Genomic DNA, 21,401 nt, shown 5'->3' on the forward strand with positions numbered 1-21,401 from the left:
TTAAGCTCGTCTCTCAATTCAAAAAAATTATCAATATTTTGCCCTTTGATAACCAGCGCGTATGTTGTAAAAGTCTTACTTGGTCGATGCCCAGATCATTGCATAGTGCAGAAAATACACGAGAGTTCAGGGGCTTTGCTTTAACAAAGTTAACAATTTTCACTGTAGTGTCAAATACATCTTTCAAGCTGTCAGGCATTCCCTTGGCAGCAAAGATACTCTCGGTGGATGCTGCAGCAGCTACTCTTCCTGGGGTCCAGCAAAATTAAGGTAGTTTATACAATTTTAAAACATTACAATACATTCAACACACTGTGTGCCCTCAGGCCCCCACTACCACATATCTACAGTACTAAATCCATGTGTATGTATAGCACGTATGTTATCGTGTGTGTGTGTGTGTGTGTGTGTGTGTGTGCATGTGGCTGTACCAATGTTTGTGTTGCTTCACAGTCCCCGCTGTTCATTAAGGTGTTTTTTAATCTGTTTTTTAAATCTAATTTTACTGCTTGCGCCAGTTACTTGATGTGTAATAGAGTTCCATGTAGTCACGGCTCTATATAGTATTGTGTGCCTCCCATAGTCTGGTCTGGACTTGGGGACTGTGACGAGACCTCTTGTGGCATGTCTTGTGGGGTATGCATGGGTGTCCGAGCTGTGTGCATTCAACATTTTTTGACTACACCTCTCATAAATAAAAGTAGTGATGAAGTCAATCTCTCCTCCACTTTCAGCCAGGAGGGATTGACATGCATATTATTAATATTAGCTCTCTGTGTACATCCAAGGGCCAGCTGTGTTGCCCTGTTCTGAGCCAATTGAAATTTTCCTAAGTCCTTTTTTGTGGCACCTGACCACACGATCAATAGTCAAGGTGCGACCAAAACAAGGGCTTGTAGGACCTGACTTGTTGATAGTGTTGTTAAGAAGGCAGAGCATCACTTTATTATAGACAGACTTCTCCCCATCTTAGCTACTACTGCATAAATATGTTTTGACCATGACAGTTTACAATCTAGTGTTACTCCAAGCAGTTTAGTCATCTCAACTTGCTCAATTTCCACATTATTTATTACAAGATTTAGTTAAGGTTAGGGTTTAGAAATATTTTTTTGAAATATTTAGGGCTAACTTATTCCTTGCCACCCACTCTGAAACTAACTGCAGATCTTTGTTGAGTGTTGCAGTCATTTCAGTCGCTGTATTAGCTGACGTGTATAGTGTTGAGTCATCCGCATACATAGAAACTCTGGCTTTACTCAAAGTCAGTGGCATGTCGTTAGTAAAATTGCAAAACGCAAGGGGCCTAAACAGCTACCCTGGGGAATTCCTGATTCTAACTGGATTATATATGATAGGCTTCCATTAAAGAACACCCTGTGTTCTGTTAGACAAGTAACTCTTTATCCACATTAAAGCAGGGGGTGTAAAGCCATAACACATCAGTTTTCACAGCAGCAGACTATAATCAATTATGTCAAATGCTGCACTGAAGTCTAACAACACAGCCCCCACGATCATTTCATCATCAATTTCTCTCAGCCAATCATCAGTGATTTGTGTAAGTGCTGTGCAAATAGACCACCAAAGTCCATTTGATGTCACAAAGCTTTCCAGTACTTTAAAAATATCCTCTCCTGGTGTCCTGGTTTCTAGTGGTTTGCAGAAGAGGATCTTCCTTAATTGACCCCCAATAAACGTAACGGACATATACCAGGAGCTGTGCCAGGCCCACACGTCTGTTGACTCATCCAGCTGGAACACATAGAATTCACTGGCGTTTATGCGAAGCAGTAATTGTTTCAAAACATCTCCTGCCATGTCACTGACGTGTCGTGAAACAGTGTTTGATGAAGGCATTGTCTGTATAGATTTTAGGGCCTTTTCCCCCCGCATTGTCCCAGCCATATCCGCGGCAGCAGGAAGAATGAAGTCCTCCCCAATAGTATGGGGCTTGCCTGTCCTAGCCACTCGGTAGCTCACCATATAAGACGCTTCTAGCCCCTTCTTATTAATGGTATCGTTTGCTTTTATACACTTCTAACTACTCGAAAGTTGTCTTAATTCTCGCCCAAAAAACTCCTGTGGCTTATTTTTCAAATTGGCATGTTTTGTTTCTAAATGTCTGCGCAAGAGTGAAGGTTTCATCGAGTTGTGAGATAGTACTTTATCAACTATAACACACTGTGGGTGAGGAAAGGCACTACTCCCAATATAAGTGAACCCCATGTAGTTCTCATCATATTTGTGCCTCTTCGATGGTCCAACGTCCCTGTCTGTTCGGTGCTTTCCCAGGTAAGGGAAAGCACCGAACAGAATCACAACTGTCAGTGTCCATGCTAGCTGGGCTAACAACAAATTACTGATGCTAGCATTGGATGTGCTCGTGGAAGCAGAACAACTTGTGTCATCGACAGGTGCAGGTGTAGTACTGCTGGTAGTAGCAGTACTACCAGTAGAGCTGGTAGTGTCTGTATGTGTCTCTAAGACCTTACTTTTTTTAACCATTTATCAATTTCGAGCAAACGGAATGAGCAGCAGCTATGTTTGGTTACATACAGACCGTTAGTGGAATTCCCACGAGAGGGTAACGGTTAATGTGATTGGATGTTAATTATTTGACTAGGCTACCTGTATTTGACATTTCACTGAACACTAGATGGTTTTATTTTATTTTTGGCAGTGAAATGAGGCTACTCTGGCGAGGAAAAAAACCTCCCCCAAATGTACGTTGGAAAATATAAATGAACTGTTTGAATTTTTTTATATTTTTTTTATACGAATCACATTTTTATTTGGCGTACCCCCGACGGTATTGCGTGTACCCAGTATTGGACTCGATAGCAGCCTGCTAACAAACTATTGTAAGTTGAAGCAACCAATATTTTTCTTAGTGTCGGGCACTGTTTCCCAACCCTGGTCCTAGAGTACTGGTGTAGGGAATAGCGTGCCATCTGGGATGCAGCCAAGGTTTCATTATTGGGGCCCATCCTAGTCTGAGCATTTTCTATGTGGTTTGATGGGTTGGGATGTGGGACAACCAGGAGACAAACTCCAGACGTCTTTTGTTATCAAGGAAAACGCGGTTGTCATCACAATGGAGTAGACACAGACTCCTTCCTCTATGTAGACTGAATACCATGTCACTGAGGTCCTGTGCTTCCTTCCATCTCTGATAAGAGGGATGCAAAGAGCAGGGTTCAATTCCATTTCATTCCAGAAATGTCCATTGAAATTCGGAATGAAAAGTGTTACTCATTTTCAACAAGGAACTTTAATTCCTTGAAATGTAATTGAATTTACTCAGACAAACCAAAGGTTTAGAGAGATAGAAAAACAGAGAGACAGAGAGAGAGGGACAGAGAGAGACAGAAGGAGAGAGAAAGAAAGAAAGAAAGAAGAGACGGACAGAAAGACAAAGGACAGACCCCTTTTACAGTATGTGGGAAGGTTAGCAACATCCAAACACTGTATCCTAGGCGTGGGCGGGATCCAGACTTTCATATCGCCATACCGTCGTTCTCTCATCCCGGGATTTACGGTATTATCCTTACACCACACACGGAGGTGCTAAAAATGCTAGAAAGTCACATTGGGTCTATTACCAAAATGCTAACAAAATTAGCACAAACTAATGCGAAATCACAGCTAAATGCTAACGACCGAAAACATAAAACTAATTGCAAAGACAGGATAATCCAGCTCATAAAGTTATACAAGCATAACTAGTAGCTACCGAATGTCATTCTCGGTGAGCGTAGACATTTACAAGTGAAACTGAACGAGACAAATTGTGCAAATGAACAAAGTTGTGATGCATGCTTTTCTGAAGGAAGAGCAGCACGGGTACCCGGAGCAGAGGGGAGAAGGAAAACAATGCTAGTAGGAAGCACCGGGAAGAAATTGCAAATGTACAGATAACTCATCCAAAGCTCTTTGACTTCTGGCGGAAAGCCATTGTAAGATATCTGACGGCAAACATTTAGTAGTGAATCGCATACGAGCGTAACTTCATTACCTCATGTGTACCGCACAACAGAAACTCGCCGATAGATACAGTATAGAACGCTATGGACTCACCTGCTCCCACTTTCCCACCGTTGTGCTATTTAACAAATAAACACTTTACCGTTCTGGGGAACTATTGAATGCTGAAATGAAGAACGCAATCTGCTTTATCTCGTAACGTATTGCACAAGTTGACTGCAGGTATTAACTGAAAAAGTAGCTACAAATATTCACATTTATTGAAAAACTTCAAAGAAACCATCCCGTGGCTTTTTTCAAATATCCCGGTATACGGTATATACGGTACACCGCCCAAGCCTACTGTATCCCTTCCATTTCATTCCACATGACAAGAAAGCCTTTAAACTACACCATCCTTGGAGACTAACCATGTACAGTAGACCGCTTATTCTGTACAGAGATATGATGGGCCTAATCTAGAGTCCGTGATAAATGTGTCTATATTATCACTGTTCTCCATTTCCCACACGTTGACTGGCTAAAATAACAGTTAATCTGGCACAAGGAATGCCCATATCTGGTTATTGTCCTCCCGAGTTAGAGCTAACAGGCAGGCAGAGGGAATGTTAAGCACATGTTAGAAATGTTAAGGATTTATCCTAATAAATGTGTGATTTATATTATTCCTTTGTTTGATCTACTTGATGTTTGAGTGTTTCTTATTAAGTGACCAAATAATTGAATAAAGCAATTTTTTTTTGCTTTGGAGAGAACTATATTCCCTGAGAGATCATTTTTCTGAAAAAAGAAAGTACTTTGACAAAGAGTTTTAACATTGTGTAAAACTACAAAGAAATCTCATCGCGTGAATAGAAGGAAATTAAAACACACACACACACACACACACACATGTAGATGACACACAAACACAAACACACGCAACCCCTTGCGCCCACCCCACACACACACACACCCTTCTTTCCCCGCACTTACTGAGCTCGGAGATGCTGCCAACACAGGTGGCCAGGAGGGACTGTTCCAGGGTGCGGAGCTCCAGTTGGGCGTAGGCGTCCTCTCTGCTCTCCACCCCAGACTGGCCCTGTCCCTGCTGAACCTGGCCCTCTGTATAAGGACTGAAGTGGGCCGGGAGGGACAGCACCCCTATGGAGTAAGAGAAAGAGGGAGGAGAGAGATGTGTTGAAAATCACTAATGGATCACAAATCAATCAAGTGTCATCTGCTGAAACTGGGCGATATACGAGGTCCTGTAACGCTGCTGTATAACCCATACAGCTGAAGATAAATAAACATGCGCGCGCACACACACGAATGTGAGGCCTGCCCTGGCTGGACACATCCAGAAATAAGAAGCAGAGCTAACTACAAAAATCAGGTGAACAGTTAAATACACTAACACAGGCATACACACACAAAGTCAGTCATATTTTTCAATTGAATCCCACTCTCAACTACTGCCATGCACAGAGCAGGTTTGAATTACACATAGGCATTGGCAAATCAGTTCTGACAACTTGCTCCAAGTCCTTTGGCAGATTCATGGGCCCTGGTCAAAAGTAGTGCACAACATAGGAAATAGGGTGCCATTATGGATGCATGCCATGTGAAATACTGAACTTTAGAGGAAAGATGAGGCAATGGGTATACAGGGGAATACCAGCAGTAAAACACGCTTTGGTAGTTGTGTTAGTGCCTGTCGAGGGAAGTTTATCTGGAAAAAAGTTTTTTAAATGGAAAGCTTGGACATAAGAGGGTAGTTTAAGACAGTTTTCTATTTATTCATTAGCATCTTAGGCCCAAAGACGTAATTCTACAGAACATTGACTTGAATGGAGATTCCGTAGTAATTATATTTCTATGGTTAAGCCTAGCTAGCTACCGTTGGTAACAGGTGGAGCAGTGCACTCTGGGTCTGGTTTCAGTAATAAATACCAAGATGCTGCCCTGCTGTCACCACTCACTGTCAGCTACCCACAGTCGCGGTTACACTGTGGTAGGGCGCGGGGTTAGAGACCACCTGACCTACATTTTAACCCTAACAACCCCTATCCTGCCATTATGTTCCTAGTGCTCACACATGCAATGTACACACGCTCATGCAAACACACGCACATACGCGCACACACTGCCTTCACTGCCTGAGATAGACGGGGTCTTCAAGGGACATGCCTGGCATTTCCTCCTAAAGAATGACCCTCTAGGAACCACGTCCACTCTTGTGTGTGTGTGAGAAACAGAGTGTGTGCATCAGCACAATTAGTGAGGGGAGGCAAGCATAGTTGTCATGGAAATGCAACACTTCCTGAGTGTGTAACCACTTGTTTGGTCAAAAGCAGGGTGGGCAGCTGTTACTCAAACCTAGCCGCATCCACTAAGAGTTTCATGACTGACTGGGTAAGAGAGAGACGGAGACACGAAAAAGAGAAAACATTCCTTGTCCCCTCCTTCAATTCAATTTCCTCACCACATGTCAATGAAGTTATTATGATCGAGTGAAGTCATTACATAACCCTTACCGCATAGAATTCATTGTATTCTACATGACAGTAAAAGAAATCAAGCCTTTTTTTTTTTTATATTGTAATTTTTGATTTAACCTTATTTAACTAGGCAAGTCTGTTTAGAACAAATTCTTATTTACATTGACAGCCTACCGGGGAACAGTGGGTTAACTGCCTTGTTCAGGGGCAGAACGACAGATTTTTACCTTGTCAGCTTGGGGATTCGATCCAGCAACCTTTCGGTTACTGGCTACCTGCCGCTCCTAATCTTGGTTGAAAAGATAATATCCTGGTATAATATAATATTGAAATGTCACCCAAGGCTTTTCCCCAAATGGTACCCTTTACTCCATGTTCGCCCTGGTAAAAAGTAGTGAAGTACATAGGGAATGGAGTTCCATTTGGGATGCAGCCCTAGTCTTTCAATGCCTGGCTCCCACTGGCAGATTGCAAAGTTGAGGAGTGACAAAGAGGGTAAATGGGTCTAATTTAACACATTGTCCTCCTGCCTGCAAAGATCCACTGTCTTTAAAAGTGTTTAAGTAACTGCTTTTTCAGGTTCATCAGTTTGGGTTAGATCCAGGATATGTTCCAGGACCTGTAATTGTTTAGGCAATTGATATAAGGGATGTTAGCTCTACCTGCTCATTGCCAGGGCAAAAGCATTCATGATCCGATTAGACTCTTCTGCAGTGAATGACACTGATTGGCCTGAGGTTCCACTGACTTGGGTCGTGTTCATTAGGCACTAAATGAAACAAAATGGACTGAAACATGGAGGGACTACCTGGACTTTACTAATAAGAAACAAATCATTTTTGTTTTCAGTTTCCGTTGCCGGCCCTAATGAACACAACCTAAAAGTTCTGCAGACCTCAATGTCCAGTTTGAGAAAGGGGGCTGGCTCTATTATGCATGGCTGTGAGTTTGGTCAACTCTGTATCTATGGCTCTGGGGCCTGTCTCTGTGTGTGTTGGACCTCTTTTCTCAGAGCCCCAGGGAAAAACCTTTATTTTGGCACCAGAGCAAGCCCGGAAGAATCGAGAAGAGTGAGGGATGGCTAACGAAGGAAAAGAGAAGGACCGAACGAAAAGATGATCAGTGCAGGTTTGTGATTTACGAACGCAGGCCCGAGCAGAAATAAAGGAGATCATTTCCTCCTCTATTATTTTCTCCAGATGCCTATCTCTTTCTCAGGAGTTGCAGGGTGACTGGCCAGCATGCGGAATTCTGGCCAGTCAAACTGGAACCTTGGAAGGCACGTCGGTGAAGGATCTGAAAAGATCTGCTGATCATTATAAAAACAACTCCTGAATACTTCTAAAGCTGATGTCCTTTCTCTTTTTCTTTTCTGCAGCTTCTCCAAGGATGTGTCCCAAAAGACACATATATAGAACAATCATTTTTCTAGTCTATTTTTAACATTTTATTTCACAACAAGTTCTCATTTACAACTGCGACTTGGCCAAGATAAAGCGAAGCAGTGCGACACAAACAACAACACAGAGTTACACATGCAATAAACAAACATACAGTCAATAACACAATAGAGAACAAAAAAAGTCAATATACAGAGAGCGCAAATGAGGTAAGATAAGGGAGGTAAGGCAATAAATAGGCCATAGTGGCAAAATAATTACAATTTAGCAATAAAACACTGGAGTGAAAGATGTGCAGAAGATGAATGTGCAAGTAGAGATACTGGGGTGCAAAGGAGCAAAAAAATAACAGTATGGGGATGAGGTAGTTGGATGGGCTATTTACAGATGGGGTATGTACAGGTGCAGTGATCTGTGAGTGGCTCTGACAGCTGGTGCTTAAAGTTAGTGAGGGAGATATGAGTCTCCAGCTTCAGTGATTTTTGCAACTCGTTCCAGTCATTGGCAGCAGAGAAATGGAAGGAAAGGTGGCCAAAAGAGGAATTGGCTTTGGGGGTGACCAGTGAGATATACCTGCTGGAGCGCGTGCTGCGGGTGGGTGCTGCTATGGTGACCAGTGAGCTGAGATAAGGCAGGGCCTTACCTAGCAAAGACTTATAGATGACCTGGAGCCAGTGGGTTTTGCCACGAATATGAAGCGAGGGCCAGCCAACGAGAGCATACAGGTCGCAGTGGTGGGTAGTATATGGGGCTTTGGTGACAAAATGGATAGCACTGTGATAAACTGCATCCAATGAGTAGAGTGTCTGAGGCTATTTTGTAAATGGCATCGCCGAAGTCAAGGATCGGCAGGATAGTCAGTTTTACGAGGGTATGTTTGGCAGCATGAGTGAAGGATGCTTTGCAGCGAAACAGGAAGCCGATTCGAGATTACATTTTGGATTGGAGATGCTTTATGCGAGTCTGGAAGGAGAGTTTACAGTCTAACCAGACACCTAAGTATTTGTAGTTGTCCACATATTCTAAGTCAGAACCGTCCAGAGTAGTGATGCTGGACGGGCGGGCAGGTGCAGGCAGTGATCGGTTGAAGAGCATGCATTTAGTTTTACTTGCATTTAAGAGCAGTTGGAGGCCACGTAAGTAGTGTTGTATGGCATTGAAGCTCGTCTGGAGATGTGAACGAAATCCTGATAGAGATGGTATCAGCAGAGCTTCAGCTGGATAAACTAGATGCTTCCTCAAGGTAAGTGGACATATTGTGAGAGCGAGGGGGCCCACAAACTACAGCGGAGAGAAACACACTGTCTAAAAGAAAGCACATTCAGGAAGGCAGACATTAGGTTCTCTCTCATTATTATTATTAGGATCTATCCATCTCTCTCTCACACACACACACACCACACGCACATTCAGGAAGGCAGACATTAGGTTCTCTCTCATTATTATTAGGATCTATCCATCTCTCTCTCACACACCACACACACACACACACACACACCAGAAACTGCTGCCTCTAGCAGTGTTGTAGGCTGTTCAGACACTGTGGAGTGTGTTCTCTACAACGCTCACACACACAGACACACAAAGCTCAGCTCACTTCAACCTGTCAATCCAGGCAGTTTAATTAACCCCAGATAACGAGCGTTAATCAGCCGAGCCCAGAGCTCAGAGACTCATCCGTTACAATGCCTGTTAACGTTAGCATGGCTGAACCCTATAGAGCTGTAATTACTTTAATAGACCTGTGTGTGTGTGTGTGTGTGTATATATAGCTATACTTCCTCTAATAGACCCCTCTATCTCCCTCACGTGGCTTGACTTCTCATGCAGCTCTCAGAGATAGTGAGGGTAGAAACTCATTAAATGGATGAATAGTATACAGCCACACTACTGTCTCAAGACCTTTCAGTTATTAAGTTTTGATCTGTCCTGTGGGTGTCTGCAGAGGTGGTGGCCTCAGAAACAGAGGAGGAGAGGTGATAGACAGTGTTAAATACTTATAGGATTCTGTCATTGGCTTCATTTTACGATAGCTTCAAGATAAGGATGACATAAGCCTGCCTGGACATATATTGGTTGGTGATGTTTAGCCAACTACTATGGTATCGGTGATATAAGGTCAATTTTGTGTCTTAGACCACTAATGGTAAAGGTTAGGATTGTGAGAGTGTAAGCTGATCCTGGATCTGTGCCTACGTGGCAACCTCTAATGCTTAGCTTTCTCTGGTCTTCTTCACTTGGGAGTGACAGACACATCTGATGAGAGATGTGACATCCATTCATAAAGGAGACATCTCGCTCGAGAATGAAGTTAGTTAGTCTCACTCTTCACACTATACGACTCATATTGAAGTCACTCAGGTCTCAGAACAGATCTTACAGTGCATGCCATCAATTGTCATTGTATCAATCCCGGGGAGGGGTTAGGAGGCATATTTGAGATCCTATTCACAAACCGTGAGATTGCTGCCCATGATGGAACAGTGATAGTGTCACTTAACGTTTACACAACATTCACTTTCGACAGTTGTAATTTTTTTAAAGTATTGTTATTTTAAAAACTTGACACTTTGGAACTGTTCTGAACGGCTTCAAAGCTCACTGTGATGTCTTCGGCTCAAACAAAACGTTGTGTTCTTAAAATACAGAACCATATCTGTCCAGATAAAGCACGTGGTTGACAATTCCTTTTTCTTCTTTATTTAATTCTCTCGAGGGGGAATAACATTGTGGACGTTTCCTTTCTTTGGCTCGCTGAAAATATCCGAAATAATCACAATGTAGACGTGCCCTATTTTTAACAATCTTAATATAGACACTGGAATAATACTTCTCTCCGGCTCAGGGACGTTCTTTTGTTTGCCTTGCTCGCTCTTTCGCTCCTTCTTAAACTTTCTCGCTTTCTTCGCAAACATGTGTTGAAATACCGAAGTAATGCGAGTCAACACATGGGACTGGACTGCAGTGATGCACACTTGACCTGTAGTGTGACCTCTCTGTGTTTTGGTCCATTTCGGAAAAAGGAGTGTGTGTGCACAGGGAGAAGGCCCACACACTTACATGCATACAAACCTATGTGCACACTCATATGTGCACTGCACACACACACACCACACTCCTGGCCTTTCCCACATCCCACCCCTGGTCGCCTTCACCACTGAACCCCAGCCTGCGTCATCCCTACCGAGCCAGGCCATATCCCCGATACCACCAATACCATCATCATCACGACATGGACCATTTCACACTGGGACCGAGAGAGGGTGGGGAAGAAATAGAGAGTGTGTGTGTGTGTTTGCACATCAGGCTGCATGCATAGCAATGATTACTGGATGAAGAATATGTGGAATATGCTGGGGTACTATGGGAGACAGGGGGGAGGAGAGGGGGGCGCGGTTGTGGCCACACATTGAGGTTACCCTGCAAACGTCATGTGGGGATCACAGCTACAAATCACAGCTAAACATCATCGCAGTGCCTGAGACAACTCCACAATTCCAGTCCCCAAAACTTCTGAAACTCTGTACAAAGCTGGGAGGGGAGCTTGGCTAGAGGGTAAGGTTTAGAGTGCAGAGGTATTCTTTGGAGGCTGGATGAGATGCAGAGATGATGTCATAAAAGAGACCAGGAAATATGGATGGTGGACAAGTATCCCAATTATAAGAAATGTCTTATCCTTTTTTATCTCAATCTATACTGAACAAAAATAAACAAAACATAAAATGTAGGTTGCATGTTTTATGAGCTGAAATAAAACGATCCCAGAAATGATCCATACGCACAAAAATCATATAGTCTCTCAAATGTTGTGCACACATTTGTTTACATCCCTGTTAGTGAGCATTTCTCTTTTGCCAAGATAATCCAGCCGCCTGACAGGTGTGGCATATCAAGAAACTGATTAAGCAGCATGATCATTACACAGGTAAACCTTGTGCTTGGGACAATCAAAGGCCACTCTAAAATGTGCAGTTTTGTCACACAATGCCACAGATGTCTTGGGGCGGCAGGTAGCCTAGTGGTTAGAGCGTTGGGCCAGTAAATAAAGATGACATTAAAACATATTATTTATTTTTTTAAATGTCCTAAGTTTTGAGGGAGCGCGCAATTGGCATGCTGCTTGCCAGAGAATTTAATGTTAATTTCTATACCGTAAGCCGCCTCCAATGTTATTTTAGAGAATTTGGCATTATGTCCAACCGACCTCACAACCACAGAACACATGTAATCAGCCCAGGACCTCCACATCCGGCTTCTTCACCTGTAGGATCATCTGAGACCAGCCACCCGGACAGCTAATGAAACTGTGGGTTTGCACAACCGAAGAATTTCTGCACAAACTGTCAGAAACCATCTCAGGAAACCTCATCTGATCTGCGTGCTCGCTGTCCTCACCAGGGTCTTGACCTGTCTGCAGTCCTACGTTGTAACCGACTTCAGTGGGCAAATACTCACCTTCGATGGCCCACTGGCATACAGGACAAGTGTGCTCTTCATGGATTAATCCTGGTTTGAACTGTACCGGGCAGGCGGTAGACAGCATGTGAATTTTATTTTATTTAACTAGGAGAGTGTATGGTGTCGTGTGGGTGAGTGGTTTGCTTTGCTTTGTCAACTTTGTGAACAGAGTGCCCCATGTTGGCGGTGGGGTTATTTTTTATTTATTAAACCTTTATTTAACTAGGCAAGTCAGTTAATGCACCACCACTAATGAGCTGTGGAGCTTCTCAAAGTAATGTTTTCTTCACCTTAAAACGGCAAGCAAACAAAGACTGTTTTTACATCCATTGAGAATGACAATAGTTCCTCAAAGTATTTGAAAAACATTCCAGCTCTCTCCCTTTTGATAAAAATGTAGTCCTCTGATCCAATGAAAACATCATAAAATAGGCCTACCGGGTTGCTTCTTATCAGTGCTGGACTTGGACTGAAATAGGTTCTGGTACTTATTTTGTGTGCTGGTACTGTTTTATATGTAGGTGCAGGAGCTCCACAGTACTTTTGAGCTAATATTCTATAAGAGGAAAAGGAGCTCAAGTGTAGCAGAAAATATTAGGTGCTGGTACTCAGCTTGGTAAGTTCCTGCCCAAGTCAAATACGGCTTCTTATCCCTTGCGCAAATAGCCTACAGCTGTGTCTGTCCGGAACTCACTGGCACAGGAATCTCAGAGGGCCCAGAATATTTTATACAATGTTGGCAACTTCTCCTTAGGGGGTGGATCAGCTTTAATATTGCAGATTGTTGCTTTCATCAATGTAACTGTCTACATAATTTCCAATCCCCCATTGAACAAGCATGGGAAATAGTGTTTAAACCCTTCACAATGAAGATATGTGAAGTTATTTGGATTTTTCGAAGTATCTTTGAAAAACAGTTTCTATTTTTGCTGAGTATACATACACGTACGTATGTAAGTATGTACAGTTGAAGTCGGAAGTTTACATACACTTAGGTTGGAGTCAATAAAACTAGTTTTTCAACAACTCCACATTTCTTGTTAACAAACTATAGTTCTGGCAAGTCGGTTAGGACATCTACTTTGTGCATGACATAAGTCATTTTTCCAACTATTGTTTACAGACAGATTATTTCACTTATAATTCACTGTATCACAATTCCAGTGGTCAGAAGTTTACATACACTAAGTTGACTGTGCCTTTAAACAGCTTGGAAAGTTCCCGAAAATGATGTCATGGTTTTAGAAGCTTCTGATAGGCTAATTGACATCATTTGAGTCAATTGGAGGTGTACCTGTGAATGTATTTCAAGGCCTACCTTCAAACTCTGTACCTCTTTGCTTGACATCATGGGAAAATCAAAATAAATCAGCCAAGACCTCAGAAGAAAATGTGTAGACCTCCACAAGTATGGTTGATCCTTGGGAGCAATTTCCAAACGCCTGAAGGTACCACGTTCATCTGTACAAACAATAGTAAGCAAGTATAAACACCATGGGACCACGCAGCCGTCATACCGCTCAGGAAGGAGACGCGTTCTGTCTCCTAGAGATGAACGTACTTTGGTGTGAAAAGTACAAATCAATCCCAGAACAACAGCAAAGGACCTTGTGAAGATGCTGGAGGAAACGGGTACAAACGTATCTATATCCACAGTAAAACGAGTCCTATATCGACATAACCTGAAAGGCCGCTCAGCAAGGAAGAAGCTACTGCTCCAAAACCACCATGAAAAAAGCCAGACTACGGTTTGCAACGGCACATGGGAACAAAGATCGTACTTTTTGAAAAATGTCCTCTGGTCTGATGAAACAAAAATAGAACTGTTTGGCTATAATGACCATCGTTATGTTTGGAGGAAAAAGGGGGAGGCTTGCAAGTCGAAGAACATCATCCCATCCATGAAGCACAGGGGTGGCAGCATCATGTTGTGTGCTTTGCTGCAGGAAGGACTGGTGCACTTCACAAAATAGATGGCATCATGAGGCAGGAAAATTATGTGGATATATTGAAGCAACATCAGTCAGAAAGTAAAAGTTTGGTCGCAAATGGGTCTTCCAAATGGACAATGACCCCAAGCATACTTCCAAAGTTGTGGCAAAATGGCTTAAGGACAACAAAGTCAAGGTATTGGAGTGGCCATCACAAATCCCTGGCCTCAACCTATGGAAAATATGTGTGCAGAACTGAAAAAGCGTGTGTGAGCAAGGAGGCCTACAAGCCTGACTCAGTTACACCAGCTCTGTCAGGAGGAATGGGCCAAATTTCACCGAACTTATTGTGGGAAGCTTGTGGAAGGCTACCCAAAACGTTTGACCCAAGTTAAACAATTTAAAGGCAATGCTACCAAATACTAATTGAGTGTATGTAAACTTCTGACCCACTGGGAATGTGGTGAAAAAAGTAAAAGCTGAAATAACTAATTCTCTCTACTATTATTCTGACATTTCACACTTAAAATAAAGTGGTGGTCCTAACTGACCTAAGACAGGGAATTTTGGCTAAGGTGTATGTAAACTTCCGACGTGTACTCCAAGCATGCGCAGACCAACTGGCAAGGGTCTTCACTGACATTTTCAACCTCTCTGTAATACCAACATGTTTCAAGCAGACCCCCATAGTCCCTGTTCCAAATAACACTAAGGTAACCTGCCTAAATGACTACTGACCTGAAGCACTCACGTCTGTATCCATGAAATGCTTTTAAAAGCTGGTCATGGCTCACATCAATACCATTATCCCAGAAACCCTAGACCCAATCCAATTTACATACCGCCCCAACAGATCCACAGATGATGCAATCTCTATTGCACTCCACACTGCACTTTGACACCTGGACAATAGGAACAGCTATGTGAGAATGCTATTCATTGACTACAACTCAGCGTTCAACACCATAGTGCCCTCAAAGCTCATCACTAAGTTAAGGACACTCAGGGGTGTGTGCTCAGTCCCTTCCTGTACTCCATGTTCACTCATGACTGCCAGGCACGACTCCAACACCGTCATTAAGTTTGCCGATGACACAACAGTGGTAGACCTGATCACCGACAACGATGAGTTGTCATATAGGGAAGAGGTCAGAGACATGACCGTGTGGTGCAAGAAAAACATCCTCTCCCTCAATGTGATCAACACTAAGGAGATGGTTGTGGACTACAGGAAAAGGAGGACCGAGCACGCCCCCAGTCTCATCGATGGGGCCGTAGTGGAGAAGGTTGATAGCTTCAAGTTCCTTGGCGTCCACATCACCAACAAACTTACATGGTCCAAGCACACCAATACAGTCATGAAGAGGTTACAACAAAACCTATTCCCCCTCAGGAGACTGAAAAGATTTGGCATGGTTCCTCAGATCCTCAAAAGGTTCTACAGCTGCACCATCGAGAGCATCCTGACCGGTTGCATCACTGCCTGGTAATGCAATTGCTCGGCCTCTGACCGCAAGGCACTACAGAGGGTAGTGTGTACGGCCCAGTACATCACTGGGGCCAAACTTCCTGCCATCCAGAACCTTAATACCAGGCGGTGTCAGAAGAAGGCCCTAAAAATTGTCAAAGACTCCTGCCACCCTAGTCATAGACTGTTCTCTCTGCTACTGCACAGAAAGCGGTACCGGAGCTCCAAGTCTAGGTCCAAGAGGCTTCTAAACATCTTCTATCTCCAATCCATAAAACTCCTGAACATCTAATCAAATGGCTACCCAGACTATTTGCATTGCTCCCCCCCCCTTTCTATGCTGCTGCTACTGTAATTATCTATGCATAGTCACTTTAATAACTCTACTTACATGTACATATTACCTCAATACCAGTGCCCCCGCACATTGACTCTGTACCGGTACCCCCTGTATATAGCCCCGCTATTGTTATTTACTGCTGCTTTTTAATTATTTGTTATTCTTATCTCTTACTTTTCGGGGGGTATTTTCTTAACTGCATTGTTGGTTAAGGGCTTGTAAGTAAGCATTTCACTGTAAGGTCTACACCTATTTTATTCGGTGCATGTGACAAATAAAATTAGATTCATATATTGAAAAATACATGTTTTAAAAATTTGACCAATCGACTGGTTGAAATAGCAGATGACCTTCGGTCGACAAATATTTTTGGGTCGGGGACAGCCCTTCGCCTACTAGCAAGAACAATGTACAGGTTTATTTTTTCTTTCAACTTCAAATTTTTACCATGCACCTGCAACAAGATACTGTAGCTCAGATGTTCGTGATTTTTTAAATGTCGAAATTTTGAAAGTAAAACACATTATTACAAACAAACACTTTTTAAATGCGAAAACAGAAATCCACTTTTTTTTTTTTTTTTTTAAAAGGACTTCATCAAAAATAGTAGAATAGCATGCAAAATACATAAAACAACTTAATATTGGCCTCTAAAATGGCCAGAAGGCATGCTTCCCTGGCAGTCACCTTCTCTCTGGACCCTTCTGGGAGGAGATGATGACCGTTGGGGTGATGGAGTGGCAGCCCCTGCAGCACCTAATCCATCACTGCTTACCACTTCAAGTACAGCACAGTAATAAATGTCAAGATAACATACAGTAGCGTACTGTGTATTTTTGCTCATGGTTCTTCCACTTGTTTTTCACCCATGCATGTACCAGCTGCACCTCCATGTAGATCTTGCAAATACGTAAGATGAAGTACAACATTAACCAAAACATGAGCAAAGTAGAGTTGTGTCAACTGTCTGTAGATCGCTCGACTGCCACATACTTTATCAAGTTGGAATGCCAAGGTGAAACCGTAATGAGGGCAGCTTACCAGCACCTTCACCATAACAGGTTATGTGCAATGAAACTAGCCAGACCCAGTCAGGTTGTAACCATTCAGGTAGCATAAACTCTACAATCAGTACAATTAAGATAAACTGATGTGACAAATCAGGAGAACTAAAGAGAACAAAAGATAAGTGTTGGGACCAAGAAAATAGGAATGTAGGCTACCGGGTTAGTAACGTTAGCTGAAACTAGTGGCAGTGTATAGTGCGGTGGCAAGAGAGCTAACTATAACCAGGACTTACTGAAACTTTTTTTGCGTCATTTCTTCTGCCATGTTTACAACTGAATGACATGCCTGGTGTTGTCATCAGACCCTGTAACAGTTTGAACACAAGCCTTGGTATTTACAACAAGTACCTAGCTAGCTAACTAGGCTAATGTTTAAGTGTGAAGTCACTCAAAAACAAGCAAGTAACCATGTAGCTGACGTGACTGTTCGAAACAGTTCTAACTTCTAGTGCTACTGAAGGATGTAGCTGGTTAAAGGCACGGCAGGCAGAAGGCTGCAGAACAGTTTTCTAAGACGTAACATTCCGATGAAACAGCGGCGATTATTTTAAGAACAAAAACTAGCTAGCCACTTTGAACACCACCGCAGAAGCTTCTCTCTTTGCCATCTTCCAAGTTGTTTATTTGAAGAGGCTCTAGCTATCAAAACTCACCCCCCTCTTCCAGTGTATTGTGACTGTTACATACACTTACGGTATACACTTCCTCTCAAAATATAAAACAGAATTTGCGAGAACAAAATCTAATTGACAGAACATAGTGAACTACTTTCTATTATACATTAAGACCTGGGGAAGAGTTGCAGGGGAGAGAAGAAATTAAGAATGCCTATTTGAAAGCTAAAAAAAAAGTTAGTAGCTCTCATGCTAGAAAAGGTTGGAGACCCACATGTTAAATGGTCCTTTGTCCCTCTGGACCTTTCTAAATGGCCTTTTGTAGAGATCTTAGGCAGGGACAGGGTGTGTGTGCACATTCTTTACGTGTGTGTGTGTGTGTGTGTGTGTGTGTGTGTGTGTGTGTGTGTGTGTGTGTGTGTGTGTGTGTGTGTGTGTGTGTGATCCAAAGGAATGGGTAATAGACTCGCAATATCAGTCCAATCAAACACTGTGTTATTGTGTGGTTCTCCAGCTTCTGCAGGAGGAGAGACCCAGCCTCATGGCCCAGAATCAGAGCTCTTTCTGGAGAGTGGAAGTGGCTTTGAAGCCTACGCTCCCTGTTTTATCTATTCCCTCTGCACTGTGATGAATGAAGAGGTTGTTAGGTTGTTATGGGGGCGAGGCAGGTGTCCACTCCAGTGTGTGTGTGTTTGAAAAGCCCTGTTAGGAATTTGTCCTTAGGGGTTGTGATACTCACGCCTACGGACATAGGTGGGAACAAACCACACACACACACACACACACACGCTCTCTACTGTAGACACAACAGTTCAGCAAACACAGACCAATTAGTCTCCAGGAATGTGTTTTTATCAGAGCTGGTTTTGAGAGGTGATGGGAACAGAGATCCAGACTGTTTCCAGTTCACTTAAAAAATCTCCCCTCACCCTCAAACAATGGTAAGACAGATAAAACCGGAGGGACTTTTTGACAACACTATCTTTAGTGTTCTGACCTATTGTGATGTCATCGGTTAGAGTTTTCTGACCCGTTTTTATGTAAATGATAATGGTTAGAAAGAAGAACAGGAGATTATAATGTTGTTCTTCCCCCTCAAACTACACGGAACAAAAATATAAATGCAACATTTTCAAAGTTACTGTGTTACAGCTCATTTAAGGAAATCAGTCAATTTAAATAAATAAATTAGGCCCTAATCTATGGATTTCACATGAATGGGAATACAGATATGCATCTCTTGGTAACTTTTTTTAAAAGTAGGGGCGTGAATCAGAAAACCAGTCAGTATCTGGTGTGACCACCATTTGCCTCATGCAGCGCGACACATCTCGTTCGAATAGAGTTGCTCAGGCTGTTGATTGTGGCTAGTGGAATGTTGTCTCACTCCTCTTCAATGGCTGTGTGAAGTTTCTGGATATTGTTGGGAACTGGAACACGATGTTGTACACGTCGATCCAGAGCATCCCAAACAGCTCAATGGGTGAATATGCAGGCCATGGAAGAACTGGGACATCTTCAGCTTCCAGGAATTGTGTACAGATCCTTGCGACATGGGGCTGTGCGTTATCATGCTGAAACATTAGGTGATGGCGGTGGATGAATGGCACGACAATGGGCCTCAGGATCTCGTCACGGTAACTCTGTGCATTCAAATTGCCATCTATAAGATGTTTATGCCTGCCCATACCATAACTCGGGGCTCCTGAGTGGCACAGCGGTCTAAGGCATTGCATCTCAGTGCTAGAGGCCCTGGTTTGAATCCAGGCTGTATCACAACCGGCCGTGATTGGGAGTCCCATAGGGCGGCGCACAATTGGCCCAGCGTCGTCCGGGTTTGGCTGGTGTAGGCCGTCATTGTAAATACTAATTTGTTCTTAAGCCATTCAGAAATACTATCAGATCCCCAAATGGGCACTTTTAAATGCCGACATTCGCGCGCAGGCCAGGTAGCCTATAGGCCTACTTCTAAGCATAATTAGGTGTGCATCCTTACTCAACATTGACAGGAACGCTCCAAACAAAAGGCAATAACTCAATTGAATTGACAAAACCTCGTAAATGGAATGAAATAAACCAACACTTGTTTCTCACAAGTATTGCATAGGTTGTGTGCTCTTCAAACAATGTGTCCACTCCGACAATGAGAACGGTAAAAGACTGGAATAACAATATATTGAATGCATTAACAGAAATTAACGTGACCAAACAAACACAGTAGATTAGAAATTATAGAAATTAACAGTAAATGTACTACTGCTGATATATGGGGAATTGATATACACTAACAATCAAAAGCAAACAATTCAAACAATGAAGATATGAAACAATGAATGTGGACACATTTGTGTGTGTGTGTGTATTTATATATATATACAGTGGGGAGAACAAGTATTTGATACACTGCCGATTTTGCAGGTTTTCCTACTTACAAAGCATGTAGAGGTCTGTAATCTTTATCATAGGTACACTTCAACTGTGAGAGACGGAATCTAAATATTAAGTTCTGCTTTTCTGATGTATCAATTACTTATGTCATGCAATAAAATGCTAATTAAGCCGTAACTGATGGTGCGTTCAAGACGACAGGGAATCCTGAAAAATATTTTTGAACAGTCATCCAACTCGGAATTACAAGTCAAACTCGGGCAGCATCCTAGAGCTCTGACTTCTCCGACCTGAAGATCACCATTTTTTCCCAGTCTAAATTTCACCTAATTCCCAGTTGTCTTGAAAAAGTAGTATGTTTTGGCCGTGGCATACTTTTTACTCAACGTAGTACGATTAGCACACAGTATGCAGTTGAAGAAAGTAGTAGGCACCCCAGATTTTGGACACGGCCTCTCTCTCTCTCACCCGTCTCTTGTTTTCTCCCCTGCCCTCCCCCTCTCCCTCTTTATGTTTTACATTCCAGCCCTCACTGTCGAGCCTGGGGTCTTCTCAATCTCCTTCGACGTTCCTTGTTTTGAAACGTAACACCACTTCACATTACACACACATGCACTGAAGTCAGGTCTGGGAGACAGGGGTGGATAGTAACACAGGCCGCTATTGGATAGGAGGCTTTTATATGTGTCCTTGACGTTGCACTGGAGACTGGAGTTGGCGTGGAGACACGCCAGGCTGTTTTTGTTTTCCCTAATGATATACAGATACACTGACACGCATGTGCTCACACACAGTACCCACCGCCCCACACACATACACATTTTAACGCAACAAACACACCCAGTCCGCCTAGTCGTAATTAAATCAACTTTTTATTATTGGAACGATGTCGTCACTGAAAAATGTTTGCCAAGAGAGTGTTTGACAAATAAAAATATCAAAATGTCCCTCAGGGTGGAAAAACAAGAAAAAGTGATTCCGTTTCGTTCAAAAGTGCTGACCTAGGATCAGGCAACCCCTGTCCAGGCGATCCTATTCATTGTGATCGAAAAGGCAATACTGATCCTAAAATCAGCACTCCTACTCTGAGATGCTTGACACATAAGACCTAAGCGCTTTATTTTTCATTGTGAGAAGAACAATTCCCTTTAGTGGCATCTCCTCTGTGACCCTCAGGACCCCTGGCCTCTCTCTGGCCATTGTAAAAGGATGTAGCTCATTGGCTGGAACATATCAAGGGGTGACTGCTTTATTTGCCTGTTTGAAAA

The 21,401-nt window shown here is 42.8% G+C and overlaps 1 protein-coding gene across 1 annotated transcript in view; it reads right to left on the bottom strand.

The window, feature by feature from the left end:
• Positions 1 to 21,401, bottom strand: part of abtb2b (ankyrin repeat and BTB (POZ) domain containing 2b) — a 139,229-nt gene that overhangs the window by 62,560 nt on the left and 55,268 nt on the right. Inside the window, exon 2 of the mRNA XM_071326837.1 lies at positions 4,963 to 5,130. Within this exon, the coding sequence (XP_071182938.1) occupies positions 4,963 to 5,130 (168 nt within the window). The remainder of the gene's footprint in view (positions 1 to 4,962; positions 5,131 to 21,401) is intronic.

Source organism: Salvelinus alpinus, chromosome 9 (genome assembly GCF_045679555.1).
Source record: "Salvelinus alpinus chromosome 9, SLU_Salpinus.1, whole genome shotgun sequence".
Taxonomy (NCBI): domain Eukaryota; kingdom Metazoa; phylum Chordata; class Actinopteri; order Salmoniformes; family Salmonidae; genus Salvelinus; species Salvelinus alpinus.